The sequence below is a fragment of the Triplophysa rosa genome, linkage group LG1, assembly GCF_024868665.1.
Source record: "Triplophysa rosa linkage group LG1, Trosa_1v2, whole genome shotgun sequence".
In the NCBI taxonomy this organism is placed as follows: domain Eukaryota; kingdom Metazoa; phylum Chordata; class Actinopteri; order Cypriniformes; family Nemacheilidae; genus Triplophysa; species Triplophysa rosa.
The window spans coordinates 18325807-18341296 of record NC_079890.1 but is presented as its reverse complement, the minus strand read 5'-3'; the positions used below and the strand labels follow the sequence as shown (position 1 = coordinate 18341296).

Here is a 15490-nt window from a genome sequence, read left to right as displayed (position 1 = left end):
GCATTTGATAGAAAACAGCTCTCGCTTTAAGATAAGGAGAGAATTGTAAAATGCTGACAAAGGAGTCTGGCATCATTTTCTCTCTCATGCATTCAGGCAAGAGTCATCATTTTTTCTCTCTTCAGGTATGTTTGGTAGAATGGAAAGGGCCACACACACCCACTGAAATAATCACACGTGAATTTACTCAGTTCATTCTGCAAGACATTCTTTATATCAAATGTGTGCACCTCATACATGATACATAGCTGTTTCACTTTTACAAAAAATACTGCTTCACGCTTACGAAATAAAAAGGTAATTTATCTTAAATAAAAACTTTCTGCTAAGCTTCCAAAACACTTTACATTGTCCAAAGGTAACCATGGAATTTCCCTTTGGAGTAGAACTATTCAATCTCAGTAGAAGTTGCTTTGTATTTTAAGAATGCATTTCTGCTGACACCTCATGGAAGAAAAAATTATTGACAATTTTATTTTACAACCATCTTCAAGATTCACTTTGTACATTTTCTGGTACGTGAAGATATATAAAAAACAACTGGAAAAAAACACTGAAAAGACAATTATTGGGAAGCAAGGGGCAGTATGAACAGCATCACACGTTGGCACAGTCCTTTAGTACTTTGTACTCCCCTTATAAATTTAGGTTTCTTACATTTGGAATAATTGACTTGAAACACGGTTTCCACTGTCAATCCAAAACTTATTGGAGGCTTCCATATGCGTTTCAAAATTAAAAAAACTAAACTCTAAAATTAGTTTTTTTCTTAATATAAATTATAAATAATATTGCCAACAACACTAATGTATTATTTAGACCTGTGGGGATTTCTCCGACGAACGCATAACGACTGAAATAACAGGAACTGACTTTAATTTTGTATTTTCACAGTTCTTTAAAATTGATAAATTTTCATTTTCCGGAGCAAACATAAGATGGTGGTGACATAAGTCCCTCATTGGCAGAGCAGTCACAGATCGATGCCAGGCAGATAATGAAGTAAAGAAATCTCAATTTCAAGTCTCGTGAATTTACAAGATCCACACGATTTAAAGAATCTGGTTTGGTTCACACTTCAGTGGATCTGCTGTCATATGTTTCATTCATTTCCCTGTTGGAGATGAGAAAAAAAACATCAGCAAATCAGCAGCAGGAAAATAAAATACAATGACTTTTTTTAAGACAAGTGATAACACTTCTACATATTTTAATGCCTCTATCTCTACAACATGAATCCAAAGTACTCAGAGGAGATGCATGTTGTAGTGTTTGTGGAAAATACGTACCGAAGTTCCTCTTTCAGTCTCCTCAATCTGTCCTCCAGCCTAATGTTTTTCACATTGATTGGACTGTCAGGTATAAACCAGGCAGCAACAAACTTGCACAGCACCACCACATGCTAAGCAGAGAGATAAACAACTTCCATAAGCCACTTCTACAAACTAAGATCTTTTCTGATAGCCATGACAGAAAAATGTGGTAAAGTGAAAAAAATGCAACAGAGACATAAAGAATTTGATAACACTATACCTCAAACAGAATAACAAAGGCAAAGCGGAATGCCAAAATAAGCCAAAACTGTGGAGTGAGACTCTGGTCAACATCATTGCGGTAGTCTCTGTAACTGCAGAATACACACATACACAGCAAACATTCTTTAAAATGTAAAAATCTTTAATGTACGAAAAAGAGGGCAATTACGAAAAACATTTGTGTTAAAACAACTAGTACATCGATATTAGTGTACTTACTACATTACATAAAGTGTACTTAAAATATACTAAAACTGTCCTAGAGTTTTTAATTCTATTTTTATAGTACATACTGTATTTAATAAAATGAACTTGAAGTATACTCATTTTAGGTAAGGGAACCCATTAAGTATATATATATTAACAAAACATAAATATAAGTGTCTTTGGCCCACCTGCAGTGAGTAACATTGATTCCATTTTCTGTGGTCATTTGTTTTATAAGGAAGTCTTTTTGCACATTTACATCTGACATGTAGGCTGTTGCCAGAGTGCCGTTGATATACCCTGTCATGCAGCTGTCAGACAAAAGTAACACATTCATAGTCATATTCCAATATTAGTTCACGAGCTTCTGAATATATCAATATCAAGACAAATACAGTATATACATGTCTGCTTTAATCACTTTTGAATGCTTCTCAAAACAGAGGAAAATGTGGACGAAAGCAAAATGTGAGAAGTGAATTTAGAAGTGAATGTTCACCTTGAGAGCTTAGGAGGGTGAATCAGGACAAACACAATTTTTACACTTCCTTAAATCAACCCTACATCATGACTGACTAACTTGCAGTTTTTCTCAGTCGCTGTGTTCAAATTTCTTAAATCATACAATCAAATCAAAATAACATGTCAATGTGATCAGAATGAAAGGTCCTTGTGTCATCGTTTACAAACAAGACAATCAAAATGCATAGTTTTGTTGTCAATAAAACCGTGTACGATGTCAGTGTTTTCAGATGTGAACTGTGGTTACGGTTTTGATGACGTCTTAAAATGCACAAGACTGCACTTTCTCTATATATCAATTTTAACATTACAAAATTGTACATTACTGTATTGTTCGCAAGATATTGGACACATTTAAGACATTGGATTTACATTTACACTTTTACTGTTGGTCTGTAAACAAATGACAAAATTAAAGTAAAAGACAAGTATTTAATTATTAATGATATCACAAAGTCTAACAAGGTTATTCTAGTTTTACTAAAATTAAAACTTTGAAAGCGTTTCTGTTTATTGAAATAAACAATATTGGCCTAAAAATGATTGGAAAAAATAAACTAAACGAAAAATTTAAATGTTGATCAGAAATAAACTGAAATAAGTTTAAAGCACTAAAATTATAATAGTAAACAAAACTAAATAAAAAATTAATTAATCTTTAATTTAATTTATCTTTTAATCTTTAATTAAAACAAATAAATAATAAAATGACAAAAGCATATAACAAAGTTGCTAAATGTTTAACTAAAAGTAACATAAAAACTAAACATCTAAAAATAAAAGCTAATTTAAAAACATTTATAAAAACTAAATAAAAATAATATCAAAACTATAATAACTCTGGTCTAATAGTAATGTATAGAAATAATTTTTGACTGACTGACTATAACCACTGATTAAACCATTTTGTGTTTAAAGACTTAGACAATTACTATAATAATATATAATAGCCTATAAAATCTATTTTGATTAACATGACCAAAGTTATTGATAATGTATAATAATTGATCATTTATAATGCAGGAAAACCAGACAACTTGACAAAAGACAATGGGTTCAAATAAATAAGAAATACCTTTTTTAAGAATTTATTTTGTGAAATATACCAAAGCAAGTGAGAAGTAATACTCACTCCAGGTTGGCACTGGTGCCGTTTGCACATGGTCCATAATAGTACCGATACACCAGACGTGGGATGAAGTCAGAGGTAATGCCAATAACCAGCCCATTAGCAATGACAGCCATCACACCAACGACTTCTAATATTCTTGTCCACACACCTGGAAAAAACATGCCAGACATTATGAAAGTAATTACTTGATGATGAAAAACAGACAGCCTAGCCATCACACAAATACAAGAACAAAACAGTATTTACCAATGTCATTAGTCTTTTTGGGCACCAGGCGGCGCTCAAGGCTGACCATCTTGATGGCATCCAGTCTGATCTCAAAAATGTTATTGATCAGAGCCAAAAGAGGAGCCAGAGGGAAGGCAGCCACAAAGATGGTGGTGAAACTAAACTGAATGACTAGACAGGAAAAAACAGCACATGAGTTATAGGTAAACAAAATGTTAACATGGCTATAAAATGTATTGCAAATAACATGTTTATGCAATGATTGTAAAGAACACGCCATAAGCCTATAGAACACATCCAAATATACCAAAATACATCTACAGTACTGTGAAACTAATGTGGTAGCTGGCAGAGATACATACCCATTTCCAAAAACTCATTAAACAAGCTGAAACAATTCACATCATTCAGGTGGTAATTGTCCAGCCAGTTACGCAGGTTGCTGGGGTCACAGGAGTTGATGTTACCCCCATTATCTTGACATTCCTCTATTGTATCTGCTTTCAGCCGCTTAAAACAGAGCTTTAACCAGCTGCAGCCACATGAAGCCAAATACACAGACACAAAGCAAGAGTCGCTCAATAAGCACCGGAAAAAGTGTAATGAGTGGAAAAGGGTTTTTCATAAGACTTACGGCACTGCAAACTCAAAGATGTTGTTGATTGTTTGTTTAAGCACCAGAATAACAGACATCTGGATGAAGAGATCTGTGAGGCAGCCGCTCGGATGGCACTGACAAAAAGAAAATGCAAGCAATCTGACTCAATGTACGAAAATGATTTACTTTGTGTTTTGCTTTCTTTGTCATGGCAACATCATTGGAGATTTCAAAAATCAGTTTGTCTGGCCATAATTTTGATGTTTGGTACAATTTCATGAATTCTGTAGCAGAAATTTATAAAAGTTTTGCACCACATACAAAAAAAATCCACATTAAATCCAACATGGCCAACCTCCTGCTTGGCGAGTTAATGCCGCCCATATTTTAAAAGTAATTTTGTCCATTTTAGTGAGAACAATATATGGACCAGGTTCGGTGACTATAGACCAACCTCCAACAGTATTCTGAACCAACATTAAAGCAACTTGGGTAAATATAAGTGGACTATTTTAAACTCAGCTAACTTTAAGAAAATCCTATCCCATATCCCATAAAACATGCGACTTTTTAAAATAATTGTACAGTCATACAGTATATAACTCGAATATCACTCTTACCTCTTCTAATCTCCACTTGCTTGCTATGCGAACATAGTTTCCTGGATAGCCATTAATTCTGAACAAAGCATTAACAGACACTTCAAATAGCCTGTTATTAGAAAAACATTTTAAATAATGCACACAAAACGACACATACCTTCCTAGATAAAAGGCCACATAAAATAGTGATGAGAACAGTGTGAAGAATTGAAACGTAAACATCTTCACAGTGAAGCTCCTCTCTGTGGCGGCCATTGAGCGAGTCTTCTCTGTAAATAAATCATTTATCAGAAATCTTTGTCTTTTTATAAGGCCCAGTAAAGGATGTTATGTTTCTACACTTACCTAATGAACACAGCTTGAGGGCCACAAATCTGTTGACCTGAAAAGAGACAGTGAATTACTGCGGAAAGCGCAATTTTTGTCCACTATGATCTAAAAATGTACAGTTGAGTGAATTTGGCGCTGCTCCTCTTCTGTGACTCAGTTAAGTGAATTGGAAATTCTATTCTAATTTAACCAAATACTTAAGTACACATTTTTTTTTATCAGGATAACAGTTATTGAAGTGCATAAAAGACATTATTATTGTAAGATGCTATATTCTTTCTCAAACAGATGTTTCCTTCCCTTCGGACAGAACAGATCAGTACTTACCTTAGTCATAACCTGAATAGTGAAGTAGTGCAGCACTGCACCAATCAACATGGCTATTGTGCTGGCATGATCACGCAAGAAATGCCACTCGCTCTCGGACAACACTATTCCAGCTAATATGCGGCAGATCACCAGTGCATGGGTCAGACCGATGATCACCACCAACTGAAAACAATGCACATACTAGTATTATATATAGTTATAATTAAATAAATATATTAAATGAAATATACTTAATTTTATTGTAAACATGTGCAGAAAAGACGAACCTGACCATTTTAAACCGAAAGTGAAAGGAACACCAAAAGCTAACAGCGATAATAACAAACACACACTCATAGTAAAAGTTTCTATGCAAACTATGGTTCTCACCACCAGCGTTACCAAAAGCAGCACCATTGTTGTGCGCAGATAGGAGTGTCTGAACACTTTTGGCTTACACCGGGGATCATTCACAATCTCCAAAATCAACTCTTCCTGTTGAAACAAAGACTTATTTAGCTACATCACAAGATGCAAAGTTATTATTTTGTTAAAAAACAATGACAAGATCCTCTACCTCATCCTCACACCAGTCAAACACATTCCACTTAGAAACAAACAGAGCTCGATGTCTCTTCCACAGCTCCAGGAACAGTGTGGCTATTAAAACAACATCAAAACATGAGCATTAATGTTACATGCAAAGAAATATGTATTCTGCCTTATTAAACAGACAAAATCTTACCCCAAATTGCCATAAACATGGCAAATGCCACTGTCCCTTCATTGTCAAATAGCTGGCTGACCTGTTTGTAAATTCCAAATGTAAGCATTCATCGCAAGTTGGTAATTAATTGCAAGTACTTTTTCTGACATAAAACCCCATCTCACACAATACTCAATTCTAAACACGTTTACTTGCTGACCTTAGCATATGTACAGGTGTCAGACAGGTTCCACACATGGCATCTCTTGTCACATCTTGGACACATGATGATGTTGGAGTGACAGACTTCTTTACTGTAACAACGCACCACAATTAAAAGAAAATCAGGCATAGATTTATTCATCTTAGTCCTTTTTTTTACAAAGGGCTTTAAATGTACTCACATGAGCGGACTAGTATTGAAGAAGGCAATGCCATACAAAAACACAACAATGCCAATGAAAGCTGCAGGGATGAGCATCCGTGTGTACCAGCCCAGCCACAGGTAGTACAGTGCCACTTTCTCCCCAAAATAGTCTCTAAAAATGACATAAGCAATCAGACAGTGTTAAAAAGCCATGCCAACATAGAACAAGATGATGACACACATGCAACTTACTTAACATGACTGATAGGCTGTTTGAAAAGTGTGAACACTGCAGACCAGCTTGCCCACTTCTTTTTTAGTTCTTTCTGCTTATTTTCCTTTAAAAAATAAAGTTGCGAAGCAACATTTTTATAACAACTGAACGATCTGTATAGTTTCATGATCTCCATGAACATTTTAATAGAACCAAAAAAGGATGAAAGACTCTTACCTCATGCAGACAGAAAATGGATTCGAAAACACCTTGAGCCAGAAGCTCTTCAAGACTCTCTAACAGCAGACAGTATTAGTGGAGAGAAACATTGCTGATGAGACTTTGAAGTATGTTTAATTCATTCACTTCTGAGGTTTAAAGGGATGGTTCACCCAAAAGTCAAAATTCTGTCATCATTTATTCACCCTCATGTGGTTTCAAATCTGTATATGACTCTTTCCACTGTGAAACGCCAAAGAAAATATTTTACAGAACGTCTCAGTGGTTTTGTGTTCATACAATGAAAGTCAATGGGGGTTGTTCTACAGAAGAAAGTAAGTCATACTTTTGCAATGACACAAGGGTCAGTAATAGATGAAAGAATTTTCTCTTTGGGGTGTAAAAGGGCTTGTCCATTTTTTGTTTTTATATTAACCTTTTTATATTCCAAGACAACTACTATCTAGAGATTTCTTGATTTGTCATTAACTTACCACCTGTTTCTATAAATGTATTATGTATAACAAAGTGGACAATCCTGATTCTGTAAAACAAAGCAACAGAGGAAAATCTTATTACAAAGGCTTTGGGTGGATAAACGGATTTAATCCTGTTTGAAATGCATTTGAATAAGAGTTTAGAAGCTCTAGTATACAGTACCTGGTGGAGAACGATAAACATGTTTGCTGCCCGCTCCAGTTGCAGGCATCAGAGACCTTTAGCAAGTATTTGTACTTTGCGAAAATTTCTTCAGGGGCACAAATGCCATAAAAGACCTTTTCCATATATTCAATTATCTGTTCAACAGTAAAGAGAGCCTTGTTTGAAACAGTGAAATTCCGCTGAAAAGCTAAAACTTGATTGTGTAAGTGATCAAACGTACAGTCACTTTAATGTTCTTCTGTTTCAGATTCCTAATATATGCATCCTGCTTCTTGAATGTTTGATCATTTGTCTCTCTAATTATGTCAGCCACCAGGACATAGTCATACGATTGAGAAGACTGGGAGTCATACTGAATGAAATGCAAATGCAGTAACAAGTTAAAGACAGGTAAAGCTCCATCATTAAAGTAATCATTTAATTGGAAAAAAATGTACAGAATAAGAATTCAACAGGTAATGGCATAATGGGACATGAAGTATAACTTAATCTTAGTACCTTTTAGTGAAACACATCTGGTTAGTACATTACTGCAGTAATTTATATACACATTCAATAATTGAATTAAATGGCTTTCTTAATTCAATTCTGGACTGGAAATAAATCCTGGCGAACAGAAATTGTTGATCAGGAAACAGGAATGTTTAAAGTTGTGGATATGGAAGGACGTCCAGTGTTTGTGTATGTAATGTGTCATGTGGGGGCTGTGATGTTATTGTGACCATGACCACAGTGTTGTAAGATTCAACAACAGTCATGTGTTATGCATTTTGGTTGGTGAACAAATAACTAACAGTACTGTTTAGCGTACTGTTATTTTATATGCACTCCTACTTGTAAGTCGCTTTGGATAAAGGCGTCTGCCAAATGAATAGATGTAAATGTAACAAATGGTCAAAAACATGTCTGGCCTCTTTCTCTACCTGTGATGGAAGTAAGGGCTCATTTCCATTGTCCAGCTCACGCAAAGGAATAGGATCCTGCAACACATAAAAATAACAGAGAGCTATTATAACCTCTCCAACATAATCAATGTGCATGTGCCTTTATCAGTCAAAATTATGTACTGTATCTACAGCTATGGCCGTTCATGCTGTAAGGCCAGTGCCAAGGTGTCCACACCAAAAGGGCACCACTTCTTGAGAAACACAGACAGCATACAACAATGAATGATGATTGCAAGCTCACACTTTTACATCCGTTCTCTTCTCCACCTCTCCTCTTTCTCTCCATCTCAACCCATGAACCGGATTTGACAAACAATAAGAACAAAGAATCGTCATATGCGTGTTTGGTATCATTTGAAATGTGCGCTTGGTACAATGGTCTCATTTCCACAGCAGTAGAGCAGATCATAACAAAGGTTTAAGGGTTTAAAGATATTCTGCTCACTGTTGAGGGTGCGTCTTCATGTAAATGCCCATTTGTGACCTGATCAGATCCAGGACAGAGTAAATTGTTGTTGTGTGGAGGAAGGGTATTTTGGTCTGGGTATTTACGGGAAGCTGGCAAAATGTTCAGGAGGGATTAAGATGAACCCCACAGTGCTGTGTGCCTTTGGACCCAGTCTTTTTCCATCGCATCTTTTTCTATTGTCAGGTATGCATCTAAGACTCGTAGATTCATCTTTGACTATTTGATGTTTGTTTTTGTATTCTCTGGATTGATTCTGTAATTGGCATGAAACATGTATCTGACTAATAAATTGCCACGTTTGAAGTTGTTCTGCATTATCCTAAATTTATAGGGGCGGTTTCCCGTACAGGGTTTAGGCTCGTCCTAGACTCAAATAAATGTTAGAGCGGTCTAAACTGAAAACAGCTTGCACTGACATCTCAAAATACATCAGTGTCATTGTTTTGTCTCAAAATGGACATCAGTAAAGTGTAAAAACTGCTTAAATGTCCTAATTTAAATAAGGCCTAGTCCTGGTTTAACCTAATCCTTGTCCGGGAATCCGCCCCATTAAGTCTTATATTATAAATATAAGCAGATGCCCGTTAAATCCCTGTTACCGCAAATCCCTGTTCAGGTAAGTGACGGACTAGGTGGCAGAGACACACCATCTGAGAATTCTAGAGATCCGGCTAACAACTTGGCACTAGATTAAGTGTACTTAGACCTTAGAGGCTAATAATGGAAATTTCCGTTTAGAACAGCAAAAGTGTTGTCTGACCAGTCTAAATCGGGTAGCCTAAGCCTCAGACTCTGATTATAGTAATATTATTCTAGTTAAGTGTACATGGGAAACTATGGCATGATTATATAAAGCTTCCACTAGAGGCAGTAAGATTGGTCTATTTATCTCTGTGGGGTGGTCATGACCTCTGGCTAGAAATAATTGTTGCTTATAATTAAGTGTTAATAGTCTAAGGTGACAAAAAAGGTACATTTTAGCAATGAGTTATAGGGGGTAGCCATCTAAGACCCTACTGGTCAAGTAACCTCTGGCAGTGACCAAGACTGGCGAGTTTGTGACCGTGAGATCCGCGTATAGATGGCCGGTGCGAGGCTCTAAGTGACATGAGAATCGGATGAGAGAATATAGAGTAAAGCAGGAAAATCAAACGTGTCCCAATTGTACTATTATTATCAAACGTAATAATCAAAATACAAATAATATCATTCAACAAGGTTTCCTTTTTATCTTATGGAGTCAGATAATATTGCGCAACGCTGAAATAATGTTAACAATAACAACCCAGAGCACGGAAAAGTCAGAACGCGTGCATGCCTTTGTCAAGCCAATTTGACTCCGCCATTGGGCCAGTGGGTGGTTGGTGGTTCGTCTTCGCTCACATTTTTCAACACCTTACAATGCATTGTGGACAGTACACAAGATTTACTGTACCTAAGTTCCAAGTGTAATAAATCAAGCCAATCTTGTGCTTTACATGAGAGGAAAGAGGAATTATGTAACAGACAGAGCCACGCACAGGTTTGTAAGGTAGAACCTTATCTCAACTCAAATGCAAATATTTGACTGTCCTCATGAGCATTCACTCACATGTTTTACAGTATGTACAGTGGATTGACCATTTAGGGGCGGTTTCCCATTCAGGTTTAGACTAGTCCTAGACTAAAATGAATGTTAGAGCTGTCTAAACTGAAAACAGGTAGCACTGACATATCTTAAAATTCATCAGTGTCATTGTTTTGTCTCAAAATGCACATCAGCAATGTTTTTTTGTAAGGCATGATTGTAAAAACTGCTTAAATGTCCTAATTTAACTAAGGCCTAGTCTTGGTTTAACCTAATCCTTGTCCGGGAAACCGCCCCATACAGTCTAATAAAGTCTAAGACTACATATAAACCTTTTATATAAAAAGATTTCACTCTAAAAAATAAATGTGCTAAAAGGTTCTTTGCATGCATGCCATAGAAGAACCATTTTAGTCCAGAGTATGTTTCAGTCAGAGGTTCTTAAAAGAATCCTTTCTTACTTTATTTTAGTCTGTAGAACCCTTTCACACTACAAAGAACCTTTTGTGCATCAGAACAGGTCTGTAGCGGCTAAGAGGTTCTTCATGGAACAATGCAGCTTGACAAATAACATTTTTGGGAGCCATGCCAGTGCATTTTGTTATTAAACTTATAAAGGGGCATATCAAATAGTAAACATTTCTCAAATGTTATGTCTATCATTTGTGATGTAAAATAACTTATAAGACTTTAAAACCAGATTTAAGCATGCTTACCCAATAAAGCCAGTTTGTTTATATGATGAGATGCTGCAGTTTTTAAACATTTTATCCACTAACAGGATCAGTAAGTTAAAAACAATTTTCAGAGCAGGATTTCAGAACAATTTCTTGCATCATGGCAATAGTTTTTCTTTGTCATGCTCTCTCCAATACATCTTTCTCTTTTCTTTTACAACACAGGTATTATTGCGGGTTCAAACATGCCTGTGGGACAGACGTTCAAGTACAAGCTTTAAGTGTTTGCAGTGTGTTTGTTGGTGTCAGAAAGATTAAAGGTTCTGATTCTTCACATATACCTTAATCATTAATAAAATCACAGTAATTAATACTTCTTTTCTTGTTCAGACATTAAAGCAGCGCTGTTGCATGACAAATAACCTGCTCAACAACAACAGGCCTACTTGCCTGGTTATTTACCTCTACACTACTCTAATTTAAACTTGGCTTGTGGTACTGTGCTTGGCGTCCCTTATTTTATGGCATGGCAAACACATTGGCAGTTTTAGATGCTATGAATATTTAATCACTAAAAGTTACTGAATAATCAAGAGATCAGATTAGATAAGGTTTCAGTAGTCATAATAGAAACGAATGAAGGAAAACCAGCATTTTGTCTGTTTTGTCACAGCAGAGTCTCCCTTTTGGTCTGAGAAACAGGATGTTCAGGTCAAGTGAGTATTACTCAAAATAGTTTCTAAGGAAAATAATCCCTCTTAAAATATGCAGTTTGGATACACTGCAACATATGTCAATCCAAAAAAGACAGTTACCTATAGAGTCCAATGATATATAACTATACTACAAGTCTTCTTGTGGAGACAGTAAAATGCATGAAGAAAAATCTCCCTGTTTTTAATCAGTGCAGTGGCATAGATTGTTACTGAAACTCATAAATGGGTGTGTACAACACTTAGGTAAAATAGAAACCTGTTGTTTCATAAATTGAAATCTATTCATTTAAAATGATAAAAACTACACATGAAATGTTTGCAGATGCAAGTTGATAAATGTAACCAATGTTTAAAAAAAACCTGTATTTTCTCTTCGTATGATGAATCAGGAGTCGTTTTGACCCATCAATAAATAAGCACACACCGCCAAACTAAAAAGACAGAAAAGAAGGACACCGTCATTACCAAAACGTAAAGACATTAAAATAGGAGATCATGTACCTCTTGATCAATGGAGAACATCCTGACATAAAAGCTTGTTAAAGAGTTAGGGTCAAGCAGACTGGCGTCAGTCTAACTTCTTTTTTGGTCCTCACATAGCCGAAAAATCCCTAAGGAACGAAGTTTAAACTCGTGTCGCCAGCAGTTTACCGTACACTTCCGTATTTCCTAGCTCAAGTTTGAGAGATCCGCGAACGGTAAGGTACGCTCATGTCATACTTGTACAGATCACAAACGTCATCGTATTCTGTTGGCTGGTGGGCGTGGTTTCACGACGCTCGACACACGAGATCGAAACTCAACTGTTTGTCTATGCCAACAAAAGTAAATCATGTAACGTTAGCTGTAAATATTCAAGTATTCCATCCTCGAATGCGATAGCCCAAACCCACCTTAGTTTTAGGCCCCCGACATATATCTCTGAATAGTTCCGGATGCCCTCTAAAGATTTCACAAAAATGTACAGCACTGTTATTGTCTGGCTCCAAGAAACCATATTGTGTAACAGAACTGAAATTAATCTTCTGATTTGCATTGCTTCTCACCATCAACCATCATGAGAATATGCAAAACATTGAACTTTACATTTTCAGAGAAATATCAATACATTGCACATGAATATGATCTCAAAACAATGCATTACGTTTATTTATGAAAAGTCACCATAAAACAGACAGATAAGATACTTAATAAGGTACACAATAAAATGCTGATAACACTCGAGACAGGTAAAATAACAGATATGTTTGTAATTTGCATGACATTTAATATACCGTCTACTTTATGACTGCAAACACTTCTATCACATGTATAAAATAAAAAACAAACACATAATTGAATTTACCAAAGCCATTAGCTCTTCAAAACCAGGATCACCTTTATTCAAGATACTGGTAGATTTCAAATACACACAAACAGCAAAATTAGGGATATAAGTCCAAACCGTTCACTATTTGCCTTCATCATCTCCAAGTGCTTTACGGAAGTGTTTGCGGTTCACTTTCTTGTTAGTGTTGAAAACAACACTTGTCACCTTCTTGTCTTCCTCAGTCACCCACTTCCTTTTTTTCTCCTCATTCTTCCTTGAACTGAGATGAGGAAGAGGAGCAGCGTCTCCTTCATTCTCTTCTCCATCATCCAGGTGCTGAAGTCCAACTTCTTCCTTCCTAACATGGTCAGGTTTGTTCTTACTTTGATCTTTGCTCTTGGGTTTATTGAACACGATTTTATTCTCATAGCTGCTCCTGTGACCCTGGTTTAAAGATGGACTGAAGGTCTCCGGCACAGCATCCTGAGACCTTTTCCTATCTTGAAGGCCTTGTAGGTACTGATGAGCAACCTGGCTATTCTTTCGATCACTGGTTTCAGAAACATCCTCAAGACTGTAGTGGGTCCAGCGCTCGGGGTGTGCGACGTAATCTGGGAGATTTTTACTTGTTTTTTTTATGGTTGCTTCAGGGCTAACGGCACACTTCTTTTGAGCTGCCTGTGGAGGTGAAGGTGGAGCAGGACGAGCAAACGTGCCATCAAGAATGTTGTCTTCGCCTAACTGTTTAGACGTGAGCTTCGCAGCACTGTCCAACTGTGCAAAGATGTCCTTGCTACGATCACAAAACCCAGAGCTCCCACCTGTCAGTTTGAAGGTGGGATTTTCTTGAGAAACATGTTGGCCATAGAGAGCATCCCCTTCCTCTTCTGAGGATGATGACAGGTCCTCAACCTTTCTGACAAAATGCTCATTGGGCTCATCAGGGTCAGAGTCGCTCAGAGAGAGATCATCAGGAAGTTCAATGGTGTCTCTGTTAGACAGGCTGTCAGAAGCACCTTTTACTGTGCTTTTTGGGTCACTCATTATGCTCACACTGAGTCAAGGGACACAATTAGAAGTTGGATATTTAGGCAGGTATACCAAGTGGAAAACCTACAAAGTTAAAGATTTAGATTTTTTTTGATCAACTAAACCACAATCTTTAGGTTGATTCTTTGAATAGTGTATACATATAGTACTCAAGTCTTTTTTTGCACAGAACACTTACACTGATGTTTATATATGTTCAAAACTGAAAAGATAAGAACTATGGAGAGAAAAGCAAAGTTGAGAAATTCCTCGCTCACCAAAAGGCTCTTGAGACAGCTCCTACAGATGCTGAGACAAAACACAACCAGTGAGACTATTACTCAATACACTTATTAATAAACAGCTTCACACAAAGTTAACTTTAACGGGACTGCTCTTACAAAAGAAAACTTTGAATTGATAAAATTGGCTAGAATATTGGTCCGGGTGTAGGCGGTTATCTTACTGGGGTTGACGACTCACAGGCACTGCGAGTTGCTCAGTTTAATCGTAAGGTCCAGAGTAGCGATCATGGCCATAGCGACGTCCTTGGGGCTTTAGTTTTTCTGTGTATATGCTGTGTAAACATATTGTTTTACATGAAAATGTTAGCACATCTTTAAATACTTACAAAAGTAAACGAGAAATTTGGTATGGTAAATGTCCAAGTATATGGACATTTTCAAGATCACGATATTAATAAAGTGAACACGGTAGCAATGATAGCACTAGCCTGCTCTTGAAATAACACAGCTAGCGCAAGTGTCTAAATTAACGTGACGATCTAAATCACTCCAGATGTAGCGAGTATTACAAACTTACAATAAACATTTTTAAACAATTTAAACAAAGTTTAAATAATGCATCCGTAATTTTAGTCATATCTCGTGTATGTAGTTGTAGTAGACATAACGTTACGTAGTTCCGTACCTTTCTCACTGCGCATGCTGCACTAGGAGAGATGGATTATTGGTAATGTAGGCTTCTTGCGTGAGAGACAACAACTGGAGTTCGTCAGATCACCAGCAGATGGAGCAAATGGCCTAAATACAAGCTTTTGTGGTCTTCGTGTACTTTCATTCAAAATTAATTAAGGTAATGGATATGTAAACGTGTTGTTCTTCTGGCATTGTTCTTTACTAAA

The 15490-nt window shown here is 36.5% G+C and overlaps 1 protein-coding gene across 4 annotated transcripts; it reads right to left on the bottom strand.

Annotated features, from left to right (window-relative positions):
* Positions 1–448: 448 nt before the first annotated feature.
* On the bottom strand, positions 449–15385 carry ano9b (anoctamin 9b). Of its 4 annotated transcripts, none has more exons than XM_057356747.1 (26): positions 15277–15385; positions 14830–14923; positions 14625–14655; positions 8556–8612; positions 7853–7984; positions 7630–7766; positions 7464–7513; positions 6988–7046; positions 6789–6874; positions 6574–6708; positions 6390–6483; positions 6209–6269; positions 6041–6123; positions 5854–5958; positions 5482–5646; positions 5170–5206; positions 4982–5093; positions 4843–4900; positions 4259–4356; positions 3987–4156; positions 3643–3795; positions 3397–3544; positions 1931–2053; positions 1534–1627; positions 1290–1402; positions 449–1114 (listed from the first exon to the last, which is right to left on the bottom strand). In XM_057356747.1, the coding sequence occupies exons 2-26, from the start codon at positions 14883–14885 to the stop codon at positions 1072–1074; spliced, it is 2400 nt and encodes a 799-aa protein (XP_057212730.1). In that variant the 5' UTR covers positions 14886–14923; positions 15277–15385; the 3' UTR covers positions 449–1071. The 4 variants fall into 4 exon arrangements, with proteins under 4 accessions (XP_057212730.1, XP_057212646.1, XP_057212561.1 ...); XM_057356663.1 differs by lacking the exon at positions 15277–15385 and adding an exon at positions 15080–15267; XM_057356578.1 differs by lacking the exon at positions 15277–15385 and having other exon boundaries at positions 14830–15267.
* Positions 15386–15490: the final 105 nt, after the last annotated feature.

Bases quoted from the DNA above. Each gene is read 5' to 3' on its own strand.
- ano9b (XM_057356747.1), bottom strand. From the start codon at position 14,885: ATGGCCATGATCGCTACTCTGGACCTTACGATTAAACTGAGCAACTCG. The intron at 5,207-5,481 runs GTAAGTACTGAT...GTCTCTTTTCAG, and splicing joins CTATTCAGGTTATGACTAAG to GTCAACAGATTTGTGGCCCT. The intron at 2,054-3,396 runs GTGAGTATTACT...TTTGTCTGACAG, and splicing joins GGCACCAGTGCCAACCTGGA to CTGCATGACAGGGTATATCA.